The following is a 20707-nucleotide window of genomic DNA, read 5'->3' as shown; positions in this document are numbered from 1 at the left end:
TGGAAACATGAATCTTAATAATTGTGTGAGAGATTAATGCAATTAGCTAGAATATAGATAGGGAATGATATTAAAATCTTAATAATTATATGAGAGATTAATGCAATTAGCTAAATTATAAATAATAGAGAATGATATTAAAAGAAAAATATCATAAAATATAATATAAATTATAATAGTGTAATAATGATTTTATGGTATAAAAGACACAAAATAATAATAAAAAAATTGAAAGTCAATATTATTGATTATATTTAAATAAATCATAATATTTTAATTAACAGTTAATATATTATAATTTTTTAAAAAGAATATCAAATAAACCAATATAACATAGAGTAGATGCTAAAATAAAATATAGTAGATTGTAAACATAAAAACTAAATAATTAAAAACTAAAAAAATCATTAATATATAAATAAAAATAGGCACTAAAATTATTAATATATAATTATTAATATATAAATAAAAATAGGGAATGATATTAAAATCTTAATAATTATGTGAGAGATTAATGCAATTAGCTAGATTATAAATAGAGAATGATATTAAAAGAAAAATATCATAAAATATATAAATTATAATATTGTAATAAATGCTTTTATGGTATAAAAGACACAAAATAATAATAACAAAAATTTGAAAGTCAATATTATTGATTATATTTAAATAAATTATCACATTTAAATTAACAGTTAATATATTATAATTTTTTAAAAAGAATATCAAATAAAACAATATAACATAGAGTAGATGCTAAAATAAAATATACTCCCTCCGTTCCTTTTTAAGTGTCGTTTTAGAAGATTTTTTTGTTCCTATTTAAGTGTCGTTTTATAATTTAATATTATAATTTGTCATTTATACCCTTATTTTCTCAATAACTCCACCTCAAATTTTTCAATTAATTATTAGAAAAAGAGAGTGTATGATTGAATTTATTTGGAAAGAGAAAAATAAATAAGGGTATAATAGGAAAAGTAACTCTAATAATCCACTATCTTGGTTGAAGAACTTTTTGCTAAAACGACACTTAAAAAGGAAAAGAGGGAGTAGTAGATTGTAAACATAAAGACTAAATAATTAAAAAATAATAAAAATTATTAATATATAAATAAAAATAGGCACTAAAAATATGTTTTTTTTTAATATTTTATATATAATTAATACTGTAATAAATATAACATTTCCCGTTATTTATTATTACTACCCTAATTATTTTCTTATAGAAATATAATTTATTGGTTACCTAGAAAAATTCTACCAAAAACCAACCTTCATTTTCAAAATTTATTCCAATCTTATCTTTCTGCCTCCTAGTTGATTTGTCCGGGTTATATTTCAAACTCTTTATTTACTTCATAATAAAGTTTAAATATATTGTCCAACTTTCAAAATATCTTGGCATTTATTACGGATTGTCCAAATATCAAAACATTCTATCCAAAGCTGTCAAATACAGTTGGTTGACCCTAATCACAAAGAATAACCGATGTGGGATGTAGCAGAATTCGTATAAGCATCAAAAGTTGCAACTTATTCTTTTAACATAAGTTGAATCCTGTTACAATGGTTGATATGCAATTGCTGAAAATATTACCACTAAAACTTAAGGCTATTGGAAATGAATTCAAAGAAAAAGCATTGACAGAAAAATTATATGAAAATAAGAAACAAATTATATGAAAATGGTTAGAATGTTTAAAACTAATATAGAAAGTTTTGACTAATCAAATATATATAATTTGGCAAACAGCTTTAGATTACTGGTTTTCCTATTCCGCTCTTCTAACCATCTTGCATAGTAGGTAAATTTATATATTTATGAGAATTAAGAATTACAATAAAAAATATAGATGATATTGATTTGTACATAAAGAACATAAAAGTACATCAACAACATTATAATACTTATAATGTCCTCAAAAAAGCTTTCATAATAGTTGCATCAGAACATGGAATATGAAATATACCAACCCAACACACTTTGTAAACTTGCAACATGAGACCCAACACACTGTGTATGCTCGTCCGCATCCACCGGCTCAAAAATTATAGGTAAAGCAACTGGAACCTACAAATTATTATCGAGAAATTAAATAAAACCATTATAAGTTTGACGCATAAGCTATGATGAAAATTTAAACATGAAGACACTCACAAAGAATTCATTTTGTTCCTTTATTATACCTCTCGATATTTTAAAATGAAGTTGAACTTTGAGATGGGGGCAATCACAATCACAGCCAACCTTAATTAGAAATAAATGAAGTTTTTATATTTATATATAAGATAAGTAATTGAAAAATAAAATAATAATATTTTTAAATTATAATATATAATATGTATATAATAGATTTCTTTTCATGTTTATAATTTATATTTTAATTATATTAAAAATTAAAACACCAATTCCAATTCCATTTTTTATAAAAAATTACTAAAATAATAAAACACTAATAATATAAAAAGAGAAAAGGGATGGTGCTCTGTCAACTAATGACAACCATGTAAAGCGCCAAGTCACACTGTAAAGTTTAAAATACTTTTATGATTTGACACTTTAAACCATTCTAATTGAATGTATGTGTAATCTTTTTTTGCACTGACAGTGTACCACTATTAAACTCATATAAAAAAATGAAACAGACGTCAATTTAAAAAAAATCTAATTACATTCTTCTATTTTTTAAATAATAATTAAAAAATAAAAAAGAAGAGAAGAATAAGAATGGAGTGGGTCAGCTCTTTTTTAGTGAAAATATTTTAACCTTTCAAACTACTATTAATAATAAAACATGCGGCAGCATTTATTAAATAAAATAAATAAATAATAACAAAAATAATTAGAATCAAATCTCTTTCTTCTCCTCTCTCTTTTCTCTCTCAATGTGACCGTAAAAAACAAATTTTCATAAAAAAATTCCAAACTTCATATTTAATTAAATCACCAAGAGCTCAACCCAAATCAAAAACAATAAATCAACCACAAGAACAACCCATATTCAGATCCATAAATCAAAAAAATACAAACGAAATAAAAAGAAAAAAGAGAATATTGTGAAATAAAGGAGGAGAATATCGATCATAGTTATGGAGACAGTGGTTGAAGGGGTGGCGTTTCTCGTCGTCGGCGAAGAGTTTAAGTGTGGTTGGAGTTTGCGGTCACAGTGATGATGTTGAATTTGATCGGTTGGCAGCAACAACAATCTGTTTTATGCCGTTGTTATTTTCTTCTTCGATGACGGCGGCAGAAGAAAACTCAATGGTTCCCAGTCGTGAATTCTGAGTTATATCTTTTTCGTGCTGTTTCTCTTCTTCTCTTTCAACTCTGATTTCTTACTTTGGATCTGAGTTGTTATGATTTGAAATTGCTATGGTTGTTATTATATTAAGAAAAAGAAGGTGAAATAGATGAAAGAGTTGAGATGTGATGTGTGATGATTGTGTTTTGTGGGTATAAATCAGTTCATATTAGAAAAGGGAAGGAGCAGAGGTTCTGAAAGTGTGGAATCTGTTTTGGAGAGGGGAGATTCAGTTTTGTTGAGAGGGGTGGTAGATTTATGGAAATGAGAGAGAGGAAGTTATGCATGTATTAAGAAACAAAATTGATATTGAATTTGGATTTTTCCAAGGCACAAGGGAATTTGGTTGTTTCCAAGGCACAAAATCGATTTCCCAAGTGATTCCACATTGCCCAACATGAAATAAAAAGTTAAAGAATCTACCAATAATAATAATTGATTCTTTATACATACATAGTAAACATAAATAAATAAATAAATAAATACATAATAACATACTAATTAATATTATAATTATAAGTATTGTTAATTATAGAAACATTCCTACAAATAGCAATTATATAAATAGCATGGGCTCTAAAAATTTGACACTTGGCAAACTTGCCAAAGAACTCATCTTGCTTTTTTCTATTGTATGATGCACCGTCAATCAAACATAATAATAATTAAATAATGAAGAGGGAAGGCCTATTTTAGTCATTCACAAAAATTAGAAAGTCCAAATTAATCAATTTAATTCTTTGTAAAATTTAATTGAGACATGTTAGTCTCTTCCGCTTGGTTAGTGGACAACCCACTGTATTTTTCATATTTTAACTCAAATAATCTTATATTAATATTATTTTTTATTATTAACAATACTTAATACATTTTGAACTCTGAAAAAAATCCTATTTAATCTCTTACAAAATTATATCAATATATTTTTTTTATTATTAACAATACTTAATACATTTTGACCTCTAAAAGAAAATCCTATTTAATCTCTTATAAAATTTAATTCGGCCATGTTAGTTCCATATGTTCAATCATACTTTATAGTACCATCAAATTGAAACCAGGAAGCAAAAATTTTAAATTACCATCAGATACATTATAGATATACCATCAAATTTAAAATATTATAGTACCATCAAATTTTAAAACATTATACTAACAAATAAAACTTTAAAATCTAAAACATCTGGTATCACCAAAATATAATCAACAAAACAAACAGTGCTATAAAATTGCAAAGAAAGTTGTAACAACAATTATAACTTAAAAACAAAACATTTGATAATGCCATCAAATTCAGGAGACAAACTAAATAAAGTAGAAAGAAACGTCAAGTTTGTAACAACAATTATAACTTAAAAACAAAACATTTGATAATGCCATCAAATTCAGGAGACAAACTAAATAAAGTAGAAAGAAACGTCAAGTTGACTGCCATTGTGTAAATTCAAGAGTAGACATAAATCTTGGACCACTATAATTTATAGAGATAACTCTATGTTTTTTCATTAAGTGTCTTCGATTTGAGCATTAAACTCTGATTCAGTTGGGTTTTTTTCACATTGCCACACCCAATACTTCGTAACTCTTTATCCTTAAATTGCTTGATGAAGTTTTTTCATAGATATGAATTGCATAATTTCTATGAGAGGCACTTGACACTACTTATGGTGAACTATATATAAAACTCTCAAAGTTGTACCATTTTGAAAAAGGTCCATTTACTTCTTTTGTGAACTATATATATGAAACTCTCTAAGTTGTACCATTTTGAAAAAGAAAAAGAATCTAATTTAAAGACGGTCATGAGCACTAAAAATTAGGGTGTTATACTACTATAGTCCGTCATTCAACTAAATCTAAATCCTTTGATTAATTTTAAATACTCATTTCCTTTTATTTTTTTAATTATAAGTCACTTTAAAAAACATTATACTAAAATATATGTTATTTTACAATATTATAAAATTATCTACGTTATTTTTTTTTATACTTTTAAATATTTATTATCCTACCACTTTTCAAATTTTAAATTTATCGTTCCAATACTATAGAGTGTTTGTTTCATGGATAAAAAATATATTTCCGAGAATATAATATGGGAAATACAAAAATCTCATGTTTGTTTCAAGTTTTTTAAAATTGTTCTAGGTACTTTTTATTTCCAGAAATTATTTTACACATGACTTTTCTTATATTTATTCTCATGTATAAAGGGTGAGAATCTAACATTCCTATGGGAATAAAGTTAACTAACTACAACTTCACACTAGTATTCACATTAATATTTATTTTTATTTTTTATAATTTTAAAATTAAATAAAATATGTAAACGTTCCCAAAAAATATTATTTTTAGCTAAATCATAGATAGGAATATTATTCCTAGAAATAAGAATCCTGGGAATATGATTCTAAGGTTATTTCATAACTTGAAATAATCACACCCATATGATTCATTTTTCCAGTCTTATTAGTAGGACCAGAGAAAATATTAATGAAAACAAATAAAAAAATATTTTTTAATTTCTCCTTCTCATACAAAGTTAATTACATTTTTTAACGGTTTTTTAAAAATCGAACCGGACATCAAATCGATGAGAGTATTGAGTCACTGGTTTATTGGTCGAACCATTGGGTCACTGGTCGAACCGCATGACTAAACCGGATTAAACCGGATAACTCGGTTCAATTGACCAGTCGTTATAACAAAATTATATAGGTATAAAACATGTCAAACCAGATGAGAATTTTTTTTTTGAATAACCATTTTTTTAAAAAAAATTTCAGAAATAACCAAGATTTCAAAAAAATTACACAAATGTCATTTTTTTTTTAAAAAACACACGTTGTCGCCAGGGGGGGGTGGCGACAACACTGGGCCTGCAATGCAGTCGCCAGTGGGCCTGGCGCCCATGTGTTAATTTTAGGTGTTGTCGCCACCCCCCCGGCGACAACACCTCCCCTTATTTTTTTTTTCTTTTTTTTTTTTGTAATTTTTTTTCTTTAACATTAATTTCACTTAAATTTTTTCAGTATTTTTTTTTTAATAACTACAATTTTGTAATAATTTTTTGTAGTAATTTTCAATATTTTTCAATCTTAGTTTCATTATTTCCACCTAATTTTTTTAATTATTTCCTCTTAATTTTATTCATTGTTTCCTCATAATTATTTCTTTCAATATTAATGTAATTTTTTTCATTATTTCCTCTTAATTTTTTTTCAATATTAATGTAATTTTTTTCATTATTTCCTCTTAATTTTTTTATGGTATTATATTTTAGGTAATTTTTTAGTTTCAAAATTAATGTTTTCGGTACTATTTTCTCTTAAATCTTTGTAAATTTTGTTGGTTCCAAATATGTTCTCCATGGTAATATTTGGTAATTTCTTTCAATATGTACCATGATCTTTTTTTTATTTAGTAATTTTTTTTTTGTGTTGTAACCCATAAAATTTAAAAAAAAAAAGTTCATTTCATTGAAAAAGTAAATTACATACATCAAGGAAACTAATAACTATGTTGTGGAACTAGATCCACGATTGGGACATTTGGTCCTATTATGTCCTACCTCACGACATATACTACACTTCCTCTGCATTTTTTCAGTTACGTCCATCTCGGTTCTAATACGCCTGCTGTTTGGTCGACCGCTTTTATTCCGACGCATTAAATCGTTATGCCAAACTGTTTCCCCCTCGTACACAGGCCAATATGCTTCCATTGCTACCACCGGGAAGTAATTGTCGTATACGTTGAGCAACGTTGAAACCTTGTAAATTTCTGATACCAAAGATAATGCATCAAAGTGAGTATGTGAACATGCTGCAAGGACATGGGAGCAAGGCATGCGAAATGCTTGAAATTGGCCACAGTCGCACCAACGATCTGGGATATTGACGCGATACTGTTGTCGTGGAAGTCCCTGATTGTGGTAAATTGTTTCCTTTACACTGAAGGTGTGGCCATGACGGTCGAACTCGGTCACCCGATGAGTGTTACCCTTGGCAGATTCCTGTTGTATATATTTCATGCAGACGTCACTATATACCTGTTGTGTTTGTAACACTGAATTCCACCTCTTGCCTCGTGTGGCGAACAAAGTTGCCATCCGAAAATACGTAGCACTAACAATGGCAGTTACAGGTAGGTTTCGTATGCCTTTGAAAACCCCGTTCATTGATTCCACAAGATTTGTAGTCATGTGGCCCCACCTAGCCCCATCGTCGTATGACCTAGTCCATCTTGCTCTATCAATGCTGTCAATCCACCTCCCTGCATCTGGATTTGTCAACGCTATTTCTCGGCGGTAGTATTGAAATCCAGGTTGGTTTAAGGCATACCCCGCGTTCACCAAGTGGTTCTTCAAAAATTTATCCTTGATCTCTCTCATAAAATTCTGTGCTATGTGCCTAATACAGTAGACATGCTTAGACGGAGGGTTGTGCCAACCATTTGCCGGATTGTTGTATGCGCTTTCAATAGAAGCGTGCCTGTCAGAAATCAAACAAAGATTAGGTTGTGGAGCGACTCTAGCTCGGAGATTCTTCAGAAAGAAACCCCAAGCAGCAGCTGTTTCGCCTTCTACCAAAGCAAATGCTATTGGAAAAATGTTGCTATTTCCATCCTGCGCGACCGCCATCGACAAAGTTCCCTTGTATTTCCCATACAGCCACGTTCCATCAATTTGAATAATCGGCTTGCAAAAACCAAAACCGACGATGCATGGTTGAAACGCCCAGAATAGTCTATGGAAGATTCCATTACCTTCGAGAGGGGTTCCGTCCTGGGACTGTGCCGGCAGTGTCTCCAATATACTAACAGTCCCAGGTGAATACAATTGCAGTGCAGCCAGGTAGCGAGGAAGTTGTTGGTACGATTCCTCCCAGTTGCCGTAGACTCTTTCAATTGCTTTCTGTTTCGCCAACCAAGCCTTTCTGTACGAAGGTCTGTATTTGAACACAGAAACGCAATGAGAAATAATTGTCTTCACCTTCAGGGATGGGTCAGTTTCGACCAGAGGAATGATGGTATGGCATATCATGTCATGACTGAGTTTTCGATGATCTTGCGCCATGTTAGTGGTGACGCAGGTGTGGGCTTGAGATATCGAACGTATCACCCACGCGTTAAACTTCTTTCTGAATGATGCCTTCAGCATGTATCCACATTCCGGGTTTTTGCATGCAATAGTGACTCTCTCTGGATTTGATCGATCGGCTTTAAAATCAACACAATTTGCTAAGTGCCAATTTTTTATAGCCAACAGACAATCATCCTTCGAACGAAACGTGTCACCCTCTTTCAACTCCTCGCTTGACCTCATGTATGGATTGTAGAACATATCGGACGATGGCTCGTCCTCTCCTAAATTAAGCGTTGTGAAATGTGCCGGAGGTGAATATGCATGTGTATCCGGTACTGGATCCGGTACTGGAACTTCTTCGTCACCTTCATCTTCGGATTCACGATTCACCAACTCATCAACAACATCTTCTATATCAGTTTCTTCGTCAATGACATGCTCGGGTTGTTGTTCGTCATCAACAACAGGATCAATAACTTGTGACTGAATATTTTGCGAAGGAGCATTTTGTTCAACCACTACGTACAGTTCCAGATAATCATAACCAAAATACTCATGGGTGAGGAGCATGTTTTGGACCTCTAAGTCAGTTGTTATCTCTGATTGACAAAACATGACTGAGTTGTTAGGTTGAAGTAGGGGTTGTCGGTAAAATATCTGAGACACTGGTTCTCTTATTTTGGATTCGATTTTCCTTTTTAGATAAGAGAAATCTGATTGTCTATTTAGAGCAAAACGTGTTGAGTTTGTGTTTCTAAATAGAAAACCGTTTGTGTCGCAGTGGTATGTCTCACCATTCATATGAACACGAACTTTGAACTGCGAGGTGGATGCCATAATTTTGAAATGTGTTTGTGAAAGAAGAAATGTGAGAATTGTGTTGTGTTGCAAAAGGAAGAAATGTTTGGGAAAGTTGTGATGGTTGTAAAAAATAGTATGTGAAGTAGTTCCTATATATCATGCAAGAAATCTTACACAAGGGTAATGCATGCAAGAAATGAAGCAATAATTCTGCACAAGATAGTAACTTTGACATGACTAATGCATGCCACAAGAGAATCTCGTCCCCACCTCTTACACAAGGGTAATGCATGCAAGAAATGAAGCAATAATTCTGCAGAAGATAGTAACTTTGACATGACTAATGCATGTCACAAGAGATTCTCGTCCCCACCTCTTACACAAGAGTCATGCATGCAATAAATGAGGCAATAATTCTGCAGAAGATAGTAACTTTGACATGACTAATGCATGCCACAAGAGATTCTCGTCCCCACCTCTTACACAGGGGTCATGCATGCAATGAATGAGGCAATAATTCTGCACAAGATAGTAACTTTGACATGACTAATGCATGCCACAAAAGATAGGGCTGCATGCATGAAGATAGGGGGAATCGTTGCAGGAATCTATCAGGAATCGTTTCAGGAATCATTACAGGCGCATGCTAGTGTACAGGAACTCGTTTCGGACGCATGCGAAGGACAGAAAACAGATGGGGACCATGTGGGGCCCTGAATTTTATTCTACAAAATTATTGTTTATGTTTTTCCCTTGTAAATGAAACCCTAATTGTCCCTCTATAAATTAGGGTTTCTTGTGTGCATCAGTACAGACACGAAAAAATGAGATCTCGAATAAGGCCAGATGGCACGCACCGGACTACTGATCCTCCGCCACCTGTAAGGCGTTTGGACTATCAACCTCCCATTGTCCGAAGGAACGGTTACGTTATTTTCTCTGCCGTCAAACCTCCCATGCAGGTAATGTTTTGGAACATTCATTCCATGGATCAGCTTAAGAGAACTCTTCTCAGGTTTTTGGAGGGAGAGTGGAGTCCAGGCGAACAAATCAGATCTATCAAGAGACTTAGAACAAGGGGAGGTGTTTTTCTTGAAAGACAGCGTTGGTGGGAGACAATGGAGGACGACATTCAATGCACTCGAATGATGGAGGACAGAGAAGACATTGTCCTAACCGTTGTAATATCCTAGACGTTACAGTTTCTTTATTATTTCAGCTACTTCTGTACCGTCCAATTAAATGCTCTGAGCATATATTAATGAAATGTTTTTTTAAGATTACAAAGTTTCCAATTAGTATTTAAGTTATTAAAAATTAGTATTTAAGTTATTAAAAATTAGCAAAATAAAGGTGTTTCACCGATTATAAATAAAGGTGTGTGTGTGTGTGTGGAGTTGAAGTACCAACTCTTTCTTCATTCTTACTGCAAACACTGAAAATGAACTCAGTTTGGGCTGTCGTTTTTTTTTAGGAAGGTAGTCACATGCGTGTCTGCCTTAACCCCCATTGGAATTTCCAGAGAATTGTTAGAGCCATCAACACCGGGTTTCGTCAACTAGATGGTCCGACCAGAAAAGTTAAACAGATAGATTACCGTTGTCCATACATTACGTTGACGGATAATAATCCAGAAGGCACCTACATGTATTATTGGGACCGCGTGAAAGACGATGTGGACGTGGATCTAATGTTTTGGACACATAGTGGAGAGGTTAACCGAGGCGTTGAAGATCCACTTGTTCTTGCAGTGATACTCGAGTAGTTTAGATTAAGTGTTGTTGTGTTTGTTGCAATGATCGAGCGTGTACTACAAGTTGTTATGTGTTATTTTCTTAGATGTTTTTAGTTTCTGTGCTGGTTATTGTCAATGTACCTTTTTAATTAATGAATGAATTAATGTTTTCCATAACATATATATATCTGCGCTATTTTAATATAAAAGTCTCAAAAGCTATTATAGTTGTATGTTTTAAATGAATTCACACTAATGATAATGCATGTCACAAATTATGATATGGAATTAAAATCTATTATAACATAACATTTTCAAAATGTAACATAAATATGAAGAGACCAGACTAATGCACGCCATAAGAGAACCTCGTCCCCACCTATTACACAAGGCTAATGCATGCAAGAAATGAACCAATAATTCTGCACAAGTCACTGTATATGACGTGACAAGACTCTGCAGGGAATCTCGTCCCCACCACCGACATGAAGTGACAAGACTCTGCAGGGAATCTGGTCCCCACCACAGACTTGACGGGACAAGGCTCTGCAGGGAATCTCGTCCCCACCACAGACATAAAGTGACAAGACTCTGCAGGGAATCTCGTCCCCACCACCGACATGAAGTGACAAGACTCTACAGGGAATCTCGTAATAACCTATGCATTTTGGCTATAAATATGTTCCCAAACTTGTTCATTTTCTTCATCACCTCTTATACTATCATCAGAGCAACTTAGCATCAGAGCAACTTTGTGTTTCATCATCAACAAACATGTCTCTCCTAACTATGGGTCAAGAGCACCGAGGCACCATTGCAAACATGTCTCTCCTAACTATGGGTGTGGATTTAATAGAGGGTGAGGGGCAACAAAGGGGTAGGGGCCAAGGTATAAAGCTTGCTGGCCTTCAGGAAGCTTATGTTGGGATTCAATTGGATCAGTTTTCTGACGAAGAAACTATACTGCGGAAAACTAGGATGTATATTATGTTGTTGTTTGGTAGGTTTCTATTTCCCGAAGGCACGGGAAATAGTGTTAATTTTATGTACTTGTGTTTACTTGGGGACATTGATGCAATAAAGACATATAGCTGGGGTTCGGCTGTGTTGGCATACCTATATAGTTCCTTATGCAAATGTGCAAAAAAGGATGTTTGTACATTTAGTGGATGTGCATTCTTGCTACAAACATGGGCATGGTGGAGGATGCCGATATTGGCCCCTGCAAATCCAAACAGTTACGCCTTCCCTTACGCTTCAAGGTAACGTTTGGATCTTATTTTAATTATTGCTTTTTATTCCATCATCATTGTAACTATATTGATTTATATCTTTTAATGTGTTTAGGTTCAATGCACTCGGAATGGATTGGTCCAAAACGCCTGATTCCAAAATCATTTTCTACCGCCAGCTATTAGATCGACTAGGACCCCAAGAAGTAATACCTCTAAAAATGTCCATTTTCTAAATATATTTTTAAAAATAACTATCTTCTATATTCTGAAATTAATATTATTTGCTTTGCAGTTTATTTGGCGTCCTTACTTGGAATTGGACCACGTACCCGACCTTGACGAGGCGGCTATTTGGACAGCAAAATCACCCATCATACGGTTCACCACTGTGGAGATGCACCCGAGTGACCGTGTGAAGCTCCAATTCGGCATGCATCAAGGTATCCCTGACCCACCTGAGCCTGACTGTTTGGGACGTTGGCATCTTGCGAAGGTTAGCGAACAGTGGTACGTACAAAATTACAAGTCCTTTGCCATAGAGCAGCGTAAAATATGGGCTCGTCGATCAAAAACGGTTCTAGAATTTCCTGTGGCGCCGGGAGAAATGAAGCCAACTGTTGAGTATGTAAACTGGTACAGGACCGTCACAAATCCAGAAATGATTGTGTCTGCCCCTTTCTATTTAGCTGACCCGCGAGCACAACCTCCATATTTTGGAGGACAACAACAACCACCACCAAATTACCACCAACAACAACAACACCCACCGCCACCAAATTACCAACAACAACAACAACCACCACCAAATTACCAACAACAACATTACCCACAACAACACCAACAACAACAACAACAACAAAGTTACCACCAACAACCAATGCAACCACAAACACCTTTTTACCAACAACATTCCCAACAACTCCACCCGTTTTTTTCATCCCAAACTCAACCACAAAATCAAGAATTCCATGCAGGGAGCTCTTCTAGATCACATTTTCAGGAATTCCATGCGGGGGGCTCTTCAAGATCACCACCAATGACCCCCGACATGGGCATAGAAGAAGAATACCCGCAATACACCACATTCGACCAACACACATCACAGTACCCCAGCCAACAATTTGACTTCAACACACCGCCACAACCATTGTATTTTAACCAAACCGGATCCACCACCGACTTCCAAAACTTCCAGGCTGCACCCACTAGGAGAAATTTTAACCCGCCTAGACACAACTTCGACAGCGCCGCGGGCACCCGCCTATCATATGGAGGGAATTCTATAGGTCAAGATGTTGAAGACCCAGGTTTCAATCAGGGACCGTCGACTATGGCACAAGACGTACCAAATAGAGGGGGGCGTCGTCGCGGGAATAGGGGGGCATTACCAACTCGTGACCCATCTACACGACCCATTCGACAACCTCAGTGTGGATCGTACCATGGTCCACGTGGCGCGCAATAAGATTTTTATTTGTATCTTGAATGTATTTTGTAATGTTTTTAATTATAATGTATTTGTATCGTTAATGTTTTTTGAAATGTCTTTAATTTTAATGTATTTCTATCGTCAATGTATCGTTATTGTATCTTAATATATAATTATTTTAACGAATGTCCAACTTATATTTTAATGTATTTAATATTTTTTAAAATAATATTATTTTTTTTCAATATTATATAATCTTAAAATTTATTTTATAATATAAATATAACATTGTTTTACTAACCAACTTCACAACTATATTAACCACAAAAATATAAGTTATTGATTAATTATTTTACTTATAATTCATTAACTACTTCCACTACTTCATTGACCAATAAAATATATATTATTAACCATGTTCAGAAACTAAATTATAAATAAGTTAATTAACATTTATATTCCAAAAATAATTTTAACAAGATAGATAAAAAAAACAATATAAAAAATTTATTGAAAAATTGTTGTTAAAAAAAAAACTAAAAAAAAAAACTAACAAAAATTATTAAAACATTGTAGTTATTAAAAAAAAAATACTGAAAAAAATTAGGAGGACAATATGTTAAAGAAAAAAAAATTACAAAAAAAAAAAGAAAAAAAAAATAAAGGGGGGGTGTTGTCGCCAGGGGGGGTGGCGACAACACCTAAAATTAACACATGGGCGCCAGGCCCACTGGCGACTGCATTGCAGGCCCAGTGTTGTCGCCACCCCCCCTGGCGACAACGTGTGTTTTTTAAAAAAAAAATGACATTTGTGTAATTTTTTTGAAATCTTGGTTATTTCTGAAATTTTTTTTAAAAAAATGGTTATTCAAAAAAAAAATTCACCAGATGATTTAGTCTCTATAAAATATAACTTAGCACTTAATTTTTTTGAAAATATCATGTCATAAATAAATTTACAAGTTCCTAATTTAAATTCAAATTTTAAACATAGATATCACACATAATAAAATAGTACAAAATTATAACGTAGAACTGCAAACAAACTTTAATCGCAAGATAATCTACTTAAATAATATATAATTAAATAATTTATAACTAAATAATTTCATTGTCTACTAAATTTAATTTAAAGGAAGAAAAATTGTTTAAATGTTGGGATCTCCTTCCGTAATATCAAAATCATATGCAACAAAGTCAATCGTCCGCAACATCTTTATTTTTATTTATTTTTTATTTTTATTTTTCATTAAAATAATTAAAACGACATTGTTAAAATGCAATTAAACCACAGGTTTATAAAAACCGTCGATTTTTTCAGTTTTAGCGGTTTACACCGATTTTAACCGGTTCATACCGGTTCAATGACATATCCGATTCAATAATTGAACCAGATTAGTTACCTAGCCGGTTTCCGATTCAACCAGTCCGACCAGCCAGTCCAATCCTGTTTTTAAAACACTACTTTTTAATATGTGACAAGTCCAAAATAACTTATAATAAAAATGGTGGGAGTATTATTTAAGAGCAGTTATTGCATTTTTTTTAATGCAATAATATGATCTGAATAATTCTTAAAGAATAATTAATTTTATTGATTTAAATGATAAAATAAATTTTGTTGATTTAAATGATAAAATAAATTTTATTTACCAAAACATTCCTATTAATTTGTGGAGTAGTTATGTGAGTTAAGAGAGACAAATATTGTGGAGATACTTGTAATGAGACGGAGAAAGTATTTGAATTATTTAAATTTTTTTCAAATTATATTTTTAATTAATATATTAATCATAGTCTTACAAAGATATTTAACTCCACAATCTTTTAGATATGAGTTAACTCCTTATTAAATAAGTGAATCTCCATTCTCCAATCATAGTTTAGTATCTCCTATTCACTTGGACAATAAAATAAATTGGAAGTGAATTCTTCTTGAGTTGGAGTGCATTTCATTAGTAGGTTGAGCTTCAGCTTAATATAAAACAAAGAAAAAGTAAATTATTAAAAAGTAGAAAGTTTTTATTATGGAGATAAAATCTGTATTTATTGGGTTACAGTCATACAGTGTGAATGTGGCGAGAAATTGTTTTAACAAGTATAATATTTTAATTTTCGTACTATTGTATCAATCCGATGTCGTCCAGCGGTTAGGATATTTGGCTTTCACCAAGGAGACCCGGGTTCGATTCCCGGCATCGGAAATTTTTGACCCGTGTTCACATACTGTAAACTATGAGACTGTTTGAAAACAATGTATGACATGTCCATGAATTATTCTGTTTATTTTTATTAGCTCTTTAATATAACTTATGAATATAACTTTTGTTATAAAATAATTAACTTTTATTTAATCTTGTCATGTTCACTTGCAGATTTAAGTACTCTTCCATTGTTTTTTTGACAAAAAAAAAAAGTACTCTTCCATTGTTTGAGATTTTAGACCACAAAACCAATTGATTAAAAATATTTTTTCAATTTTCAGAAGTAAAAACAACGCGAATCAAGAAGCACGAAGTAAAAAACAAATTGAAAAGTGGTTTTGGGTGGAACAAATGATGAATATAAAAAATTGAAGAATGTTAATATATGACTTTATATTATCATAACTCTTTGCACTCTATTATTGTTTTTTCCGACTTGAAAATTAATCTCGTTACATATAAAGGATATTCAGTTTGTATAGAATAATCTTCTGTTTAATGTAAATTAGCGAGTTTTTGCGTTTAGTCCTTAGATTTTTTTTTCAGGTTTAAATCTCTATATGTCTATTCCTTGTTGGCATTAATCCCTAACATTAAAATTCCGTTAAAAAAAACGCCTACGTGGCTAACGATGATGACGTGACGAGCTTTTTATTTTCTTTTTCATTTTTGATATATTTCACATAGGCTAATTTTTTATTATTTAATTATTTGAGTGTTAGATGTTAAATGCCAAAATTTTCTAAAATTGCTCATACGTTAAAATTCCATTAAGAAAACGCCTAAGTGGCTAATGGTGATGACGTGACTGTTTTTTATTTTCTTTTTCATTTTTGATATATTTCACATAGGCTATTTCTTCATTAGGTTTAATTGTAATTTTTGTCCTCCTATTTAGCATTTTTCTTGATTTTGGCCCCTCCACTTTAAAAACCACTATTTTAGTCATTTTTTAAGTTTTCAAATAAATTCTGGTCTCCCTTTCAATCTGGTACCTATTTTTAGTGACATGATGCATTTTTTGTTGAGCTGACATGTAATATTTATTCCACATCATTTTAATCCATTAAATATCAAAACAATATTTATATAATTATATTTTACCAATTAATTTAAACCGAAGTGAATTCAAATTACCAAACTAATGTAACACATATTTTATCAACGAAGAACATAAGATTAGGTTTTCTAAGAAACACAACCTACGATACAACCCACAATGAACCCTAACTAATACAATCCATCACCACGAAGAAGACAAACATACGATACAACAAGGCATTTCTACGATTCATTTTCTGATTCGATTGGTATGGCAGACCCAAGTTACGTTTCGAGGTAAGTATTGTAACGCCCCAGACTGCTTTCGGGATGATCGACTGACCCTACAAACCAACACAGGTCTTTTTAACATGTTTTGACCTCACTCACATGCTTTTCGAGAAACTTCTCAGAAGGTCACCCATCCTAGAAATTGCTCCAAGTCAAGCACGCTTAACTGTGGAGTTCTTATGGAACAAGATACCGAAAAGAAGATGCATCTTGTTGGTATAGGTAGTACCTATCAATCCTTATAAGCTTTCCTTCAACCATGCAGTCACATACCTGCATGGCCTCAGGATCCCTCTCATTCCGATGTGGCAACCACCCTTGTCCCTTCGGCCTCAGGTGTTACATGTGGTGCAACCACCCCTCGCCTTCTTCGATCTCGGGCGTTACATGCCCACCAGCTTCCACATGGTTCGTCCTCGAACCACATCGTATTGGGAGAGGTCTGACTCTAATACGTAGCACTCGGGGGAAATTTTCATTGCATGTCATTTTCATGTCGTTATATTTGGATTGGATTTGTTATCATATGTCGGATTATATTGTTATGTCCTTAGGAGACATGTTGGATTTGGTGTTGTCATGGTTGGCATAAATATTATGATTTCGAATTATGATGTTGATGGATTCCGCTGCGATATTATGAACTATATGAGTTGAATGTTTAATGAATTATGAGTTTCCTCCGATATAAGTGTTATGTATCCATGTTTTATGAGCACGATTTGTGATTTGTTTAAGTTGAATATGTGACGCCTCAAATCTGTGGCAAGAAGGAAATTGAATTCCTTGAGTTGAGGCAAGGGAATAAGTCGGTTGTGGAGTATGCTTCTAAGTTTGGTGAGTTGACTAAGTTTTACCAACATTATGATGGACCAACTGGTGAATTTTCTAAGTGCATCAAGTTTGAGAATGGATTGCGCCCAGAAATTAAGAAGGTAATTAGTTATCAGAAGATTCATGTCTTTGCTGATTTGGTTGATAGTTGTCGGATTTATGAGAAAGACAATAATGCTCATTATCGGGTTATTAATGAGAAGCGGGGCAAGAGTCAACAAGGCTGTGGCAAGCCTTATGATGCTCCAGTTGGCAAGGGTAAGCAGAAAGCTGCTGAGGGCAAGAGAACTAGTGGGGGAGATACTCCTGCTGGTGTTGTGTGCTTCAAGTGTGGCAAGGATGGTCACAAAAGTAATGTGTGTACTACTGATGCTAGGAGATGTTTTCGTTGTGGTGAGGTTGGACATATGTCACCTGAGTGCAAGCATAAGCAGATGGTTTGTTTCAATTATGGTGAAGAGGGACATATTGGAAGCAAGTGTCAGAAGCCCAAGAAGGAGCAAGCTAGTGGAAAGGTGTTTGCCTTGTCGGGAACTCAGACCACTAGTAAGGATGCACTCATCAGAGGTACATGTTTCATTAATTGCATTCCTTTGATTACTATTATTGATACTGGCACTACTCATTGCTTTATCCCTGCTGATTGTGTTGAAAGATTGGGTCTTGTGTTGTCTGCTATGAACAGAGACATGGTTGTCAATACTCTGGCTAAGGGATCGGTAACTACTTCTCTTGTGTGTTTAAAGTGTCCCGTGTCGATTTTCGACAGAGAATTTATTGTTGATTTCATTTGCTTGCTGTTGAGAGGTTTGGATGTGATCTTGGGTATGAATTTGTTAGAGCATAACCATGTTCATATTAATTGCTATGACAAGTCTGTGAGGTTTTCTACTCCTGAAGAGGAAAGTGTTGAGTTGTTGTCGACTAGACAGTTTCGCATGATGATGAAAGAGGAAGTTCAAGTGTTTGCTTTGGTTGCATCGATGTATGTTGAGAATCAAGCGATAATAGAAGAGTTGAAGGTGGTGCGAGAATTTCTTGAAGTTTTCCCTGATGAAATTCCTGATGTATCGCGTGAGAGACAAGTCGAGTTCTCTATTGATCTTGTACCTGATACTAGACCTGTGTCTATGGCACCGTATAGGATGTCTGCATCAAAATTGTCTGAATTAAAGAAGCAATTGGAAGAATTGCTTGAGAAGAAGTTTGTGAGGCCTAGTGTGTCGCCGTGGAGAGCTCCAGTGTTGCTAGTCAAGAAGAAGGATGGAAGTATGAGACTTTGTATTGATTACAGGAAATTGAATAAGGTGACAATCAATAACAAGTATACACTTCCAAGAATTGATGGCCTGATGGATCAATTGGTTGGTGAAAGATGAGGATATGCAGAAGACGGCTTTCAGAACACGTTATGGACATTATGAGTATTTCGTGATGCCCTTCGGTGTCACTAATGCGTCGGGAGTATTTTATGGAGTACATGAATCATATTTTTCAATAGTATCTGAATCGGTTTGTGGTGGTGCTCATTGATGATATTTTGATTTACCCTAAATTAGAATCAGATCATGCTGAGCATTTGAAGTAGGTATTACAAGTTTTGAAAGAGAAGAAGTTGTATGCTAAGTTGTCCAAGTGTGAATTCTGGTTGAAAGAAGTCAGTTTTCTTGGTCATGTCATTTCTGGTGATGGCATTGCTGTGGATCCGTCTAAAGTTGATGCCGTGTTGATATGGGAAACTCCTAAGTCGGCTACCGAGATTAGAAGCTTTTTGGGATTAGCCGGTTACTATAGAAGATTCATTGAAGGATTTTCTAAGTTGGCACTTCCCTTGACGAAGTTGACGTGCAAGGGTAAGGCTTTTGTGTGGGATCTTCAATGTGAAGAGAGTTTTACCGAGTTGAAGAAGAGATTGACGTCGGCTCCGATTTTGATATTGCCTAATCTGGAAGAATCGTTTGTGGTTTATTGTGATGCTTCTAAGATGGGATTAGGAGGTGTGCTTATGCAAAATGACAAAGTTGTTGCTTATGCATCGAGACAGTTGAGAGTTCATGAGAAGAACTATCCTACGAATGATTTAGAACTTGCTGTTGTTGTGTTTGTATTGAAGATTTGGAGGCATTATCTCTATGGTTCTAGATTAGAAGTGTTTAGCGACCATAAGAGCTTGAAGTATTTGTTTGATCAGAAGGAATTGAATATGAGGCAACAAAGGTGGTTAGAGTTGTTGAAAGACTATGACTTTGGTTTGAATTATCATCCTGGAAAAGCTAATGTTGTGGCCGATGCTTTAAGTCGAAAGACTTTGCATATGTCGGCGATGATGGTTAAGGAATTGGAATTGATTGAGCAATTCAGAGATATGAGTTTGGTATGTGAAGTGACACCTAAGGGTGTTAGATTGTGTATGCTGAAGATTAACAATAATTTTTGGGATAGTATCTGAGAGGCTCAGAAGTTGGATTTTAAATTGGTAGATTCGATGGTTGGAATCGATCAAGCTGAGCGTGATGACTTTAAGTTGGATGCGCATGGTGTATTGAGATTCCGTAATCAAATTTGCATTCCTGATGATGTGGATTTGAAGAGAGCGATTCTTGAAGAAGGTCATAAAGGTAATTTGAGTATTCATCCAGGAACTACAAAGATGTACCAAGATTTGAAGAATTTGTTTTGGTGGCTGGAATAAAGTGTGACATAGCTCAGTTCGTGTATGCATGTTTGACTTGTCAGAAGTTAAAAA

The 20707-nt window shown here is 33.6% G+C and overlaps 1 protein-coding gene and 1 non-coding gene across 2 annotated transcripts; both read left to right on the top strand.

Annotated features, from left to right (window-relative positions):
- Positions 1-10016: 10016 nt before the first annotated feature.
- On the top strand, positions 10017-20410 carry LOC131626243 (uncharacterized). Its single transcript, XM_058897081.1, has 4 exons — positions 10017-10154; positions 17901-18439; positions 18617-19067; positions 20153-20410. Exons 1-4 carry the CDS (start codon positions 10017-10019, stop codon positions 20408-20410), a joined length of 1386 nt encoding a protein of 461 aa, XP_058753064.1.
- Positions 15724-15795, top strand: TRNAE-UUC (transfer RNA glutamic acid (anticodon UUC)). Its single transcript has one exon. It is a non-coding gene; the product is annotated as a tRNA-Glu (tRNA).
- Positions 20411-20707: the final 297 nt, after the last annotated feature.

The sequence above is a fragment of the Vicia villosa genome, unplaced genomic scaffold, assembly GCF_029867415.1.
Source record: "Vicia villosa cultivar HV-30 ecotype Madison, WI unplaced genomic scaffold, Vvil1.0 ctg.000278F_1_1, whole genome shotgun sequence".
Taxonomy (NCBI): domain Eukaryota; kingdom Viridiplantae; phylum Streptophyta; class Magnoliopsida; order Fabales; family Fabaceae; genus Vicia; species Vicia villosa.
The sequence above is the reverse complement of the archived record's forward strand: the minus strand, read 5'-3'. Positions and strand labels throughout refer to the sequence as shown.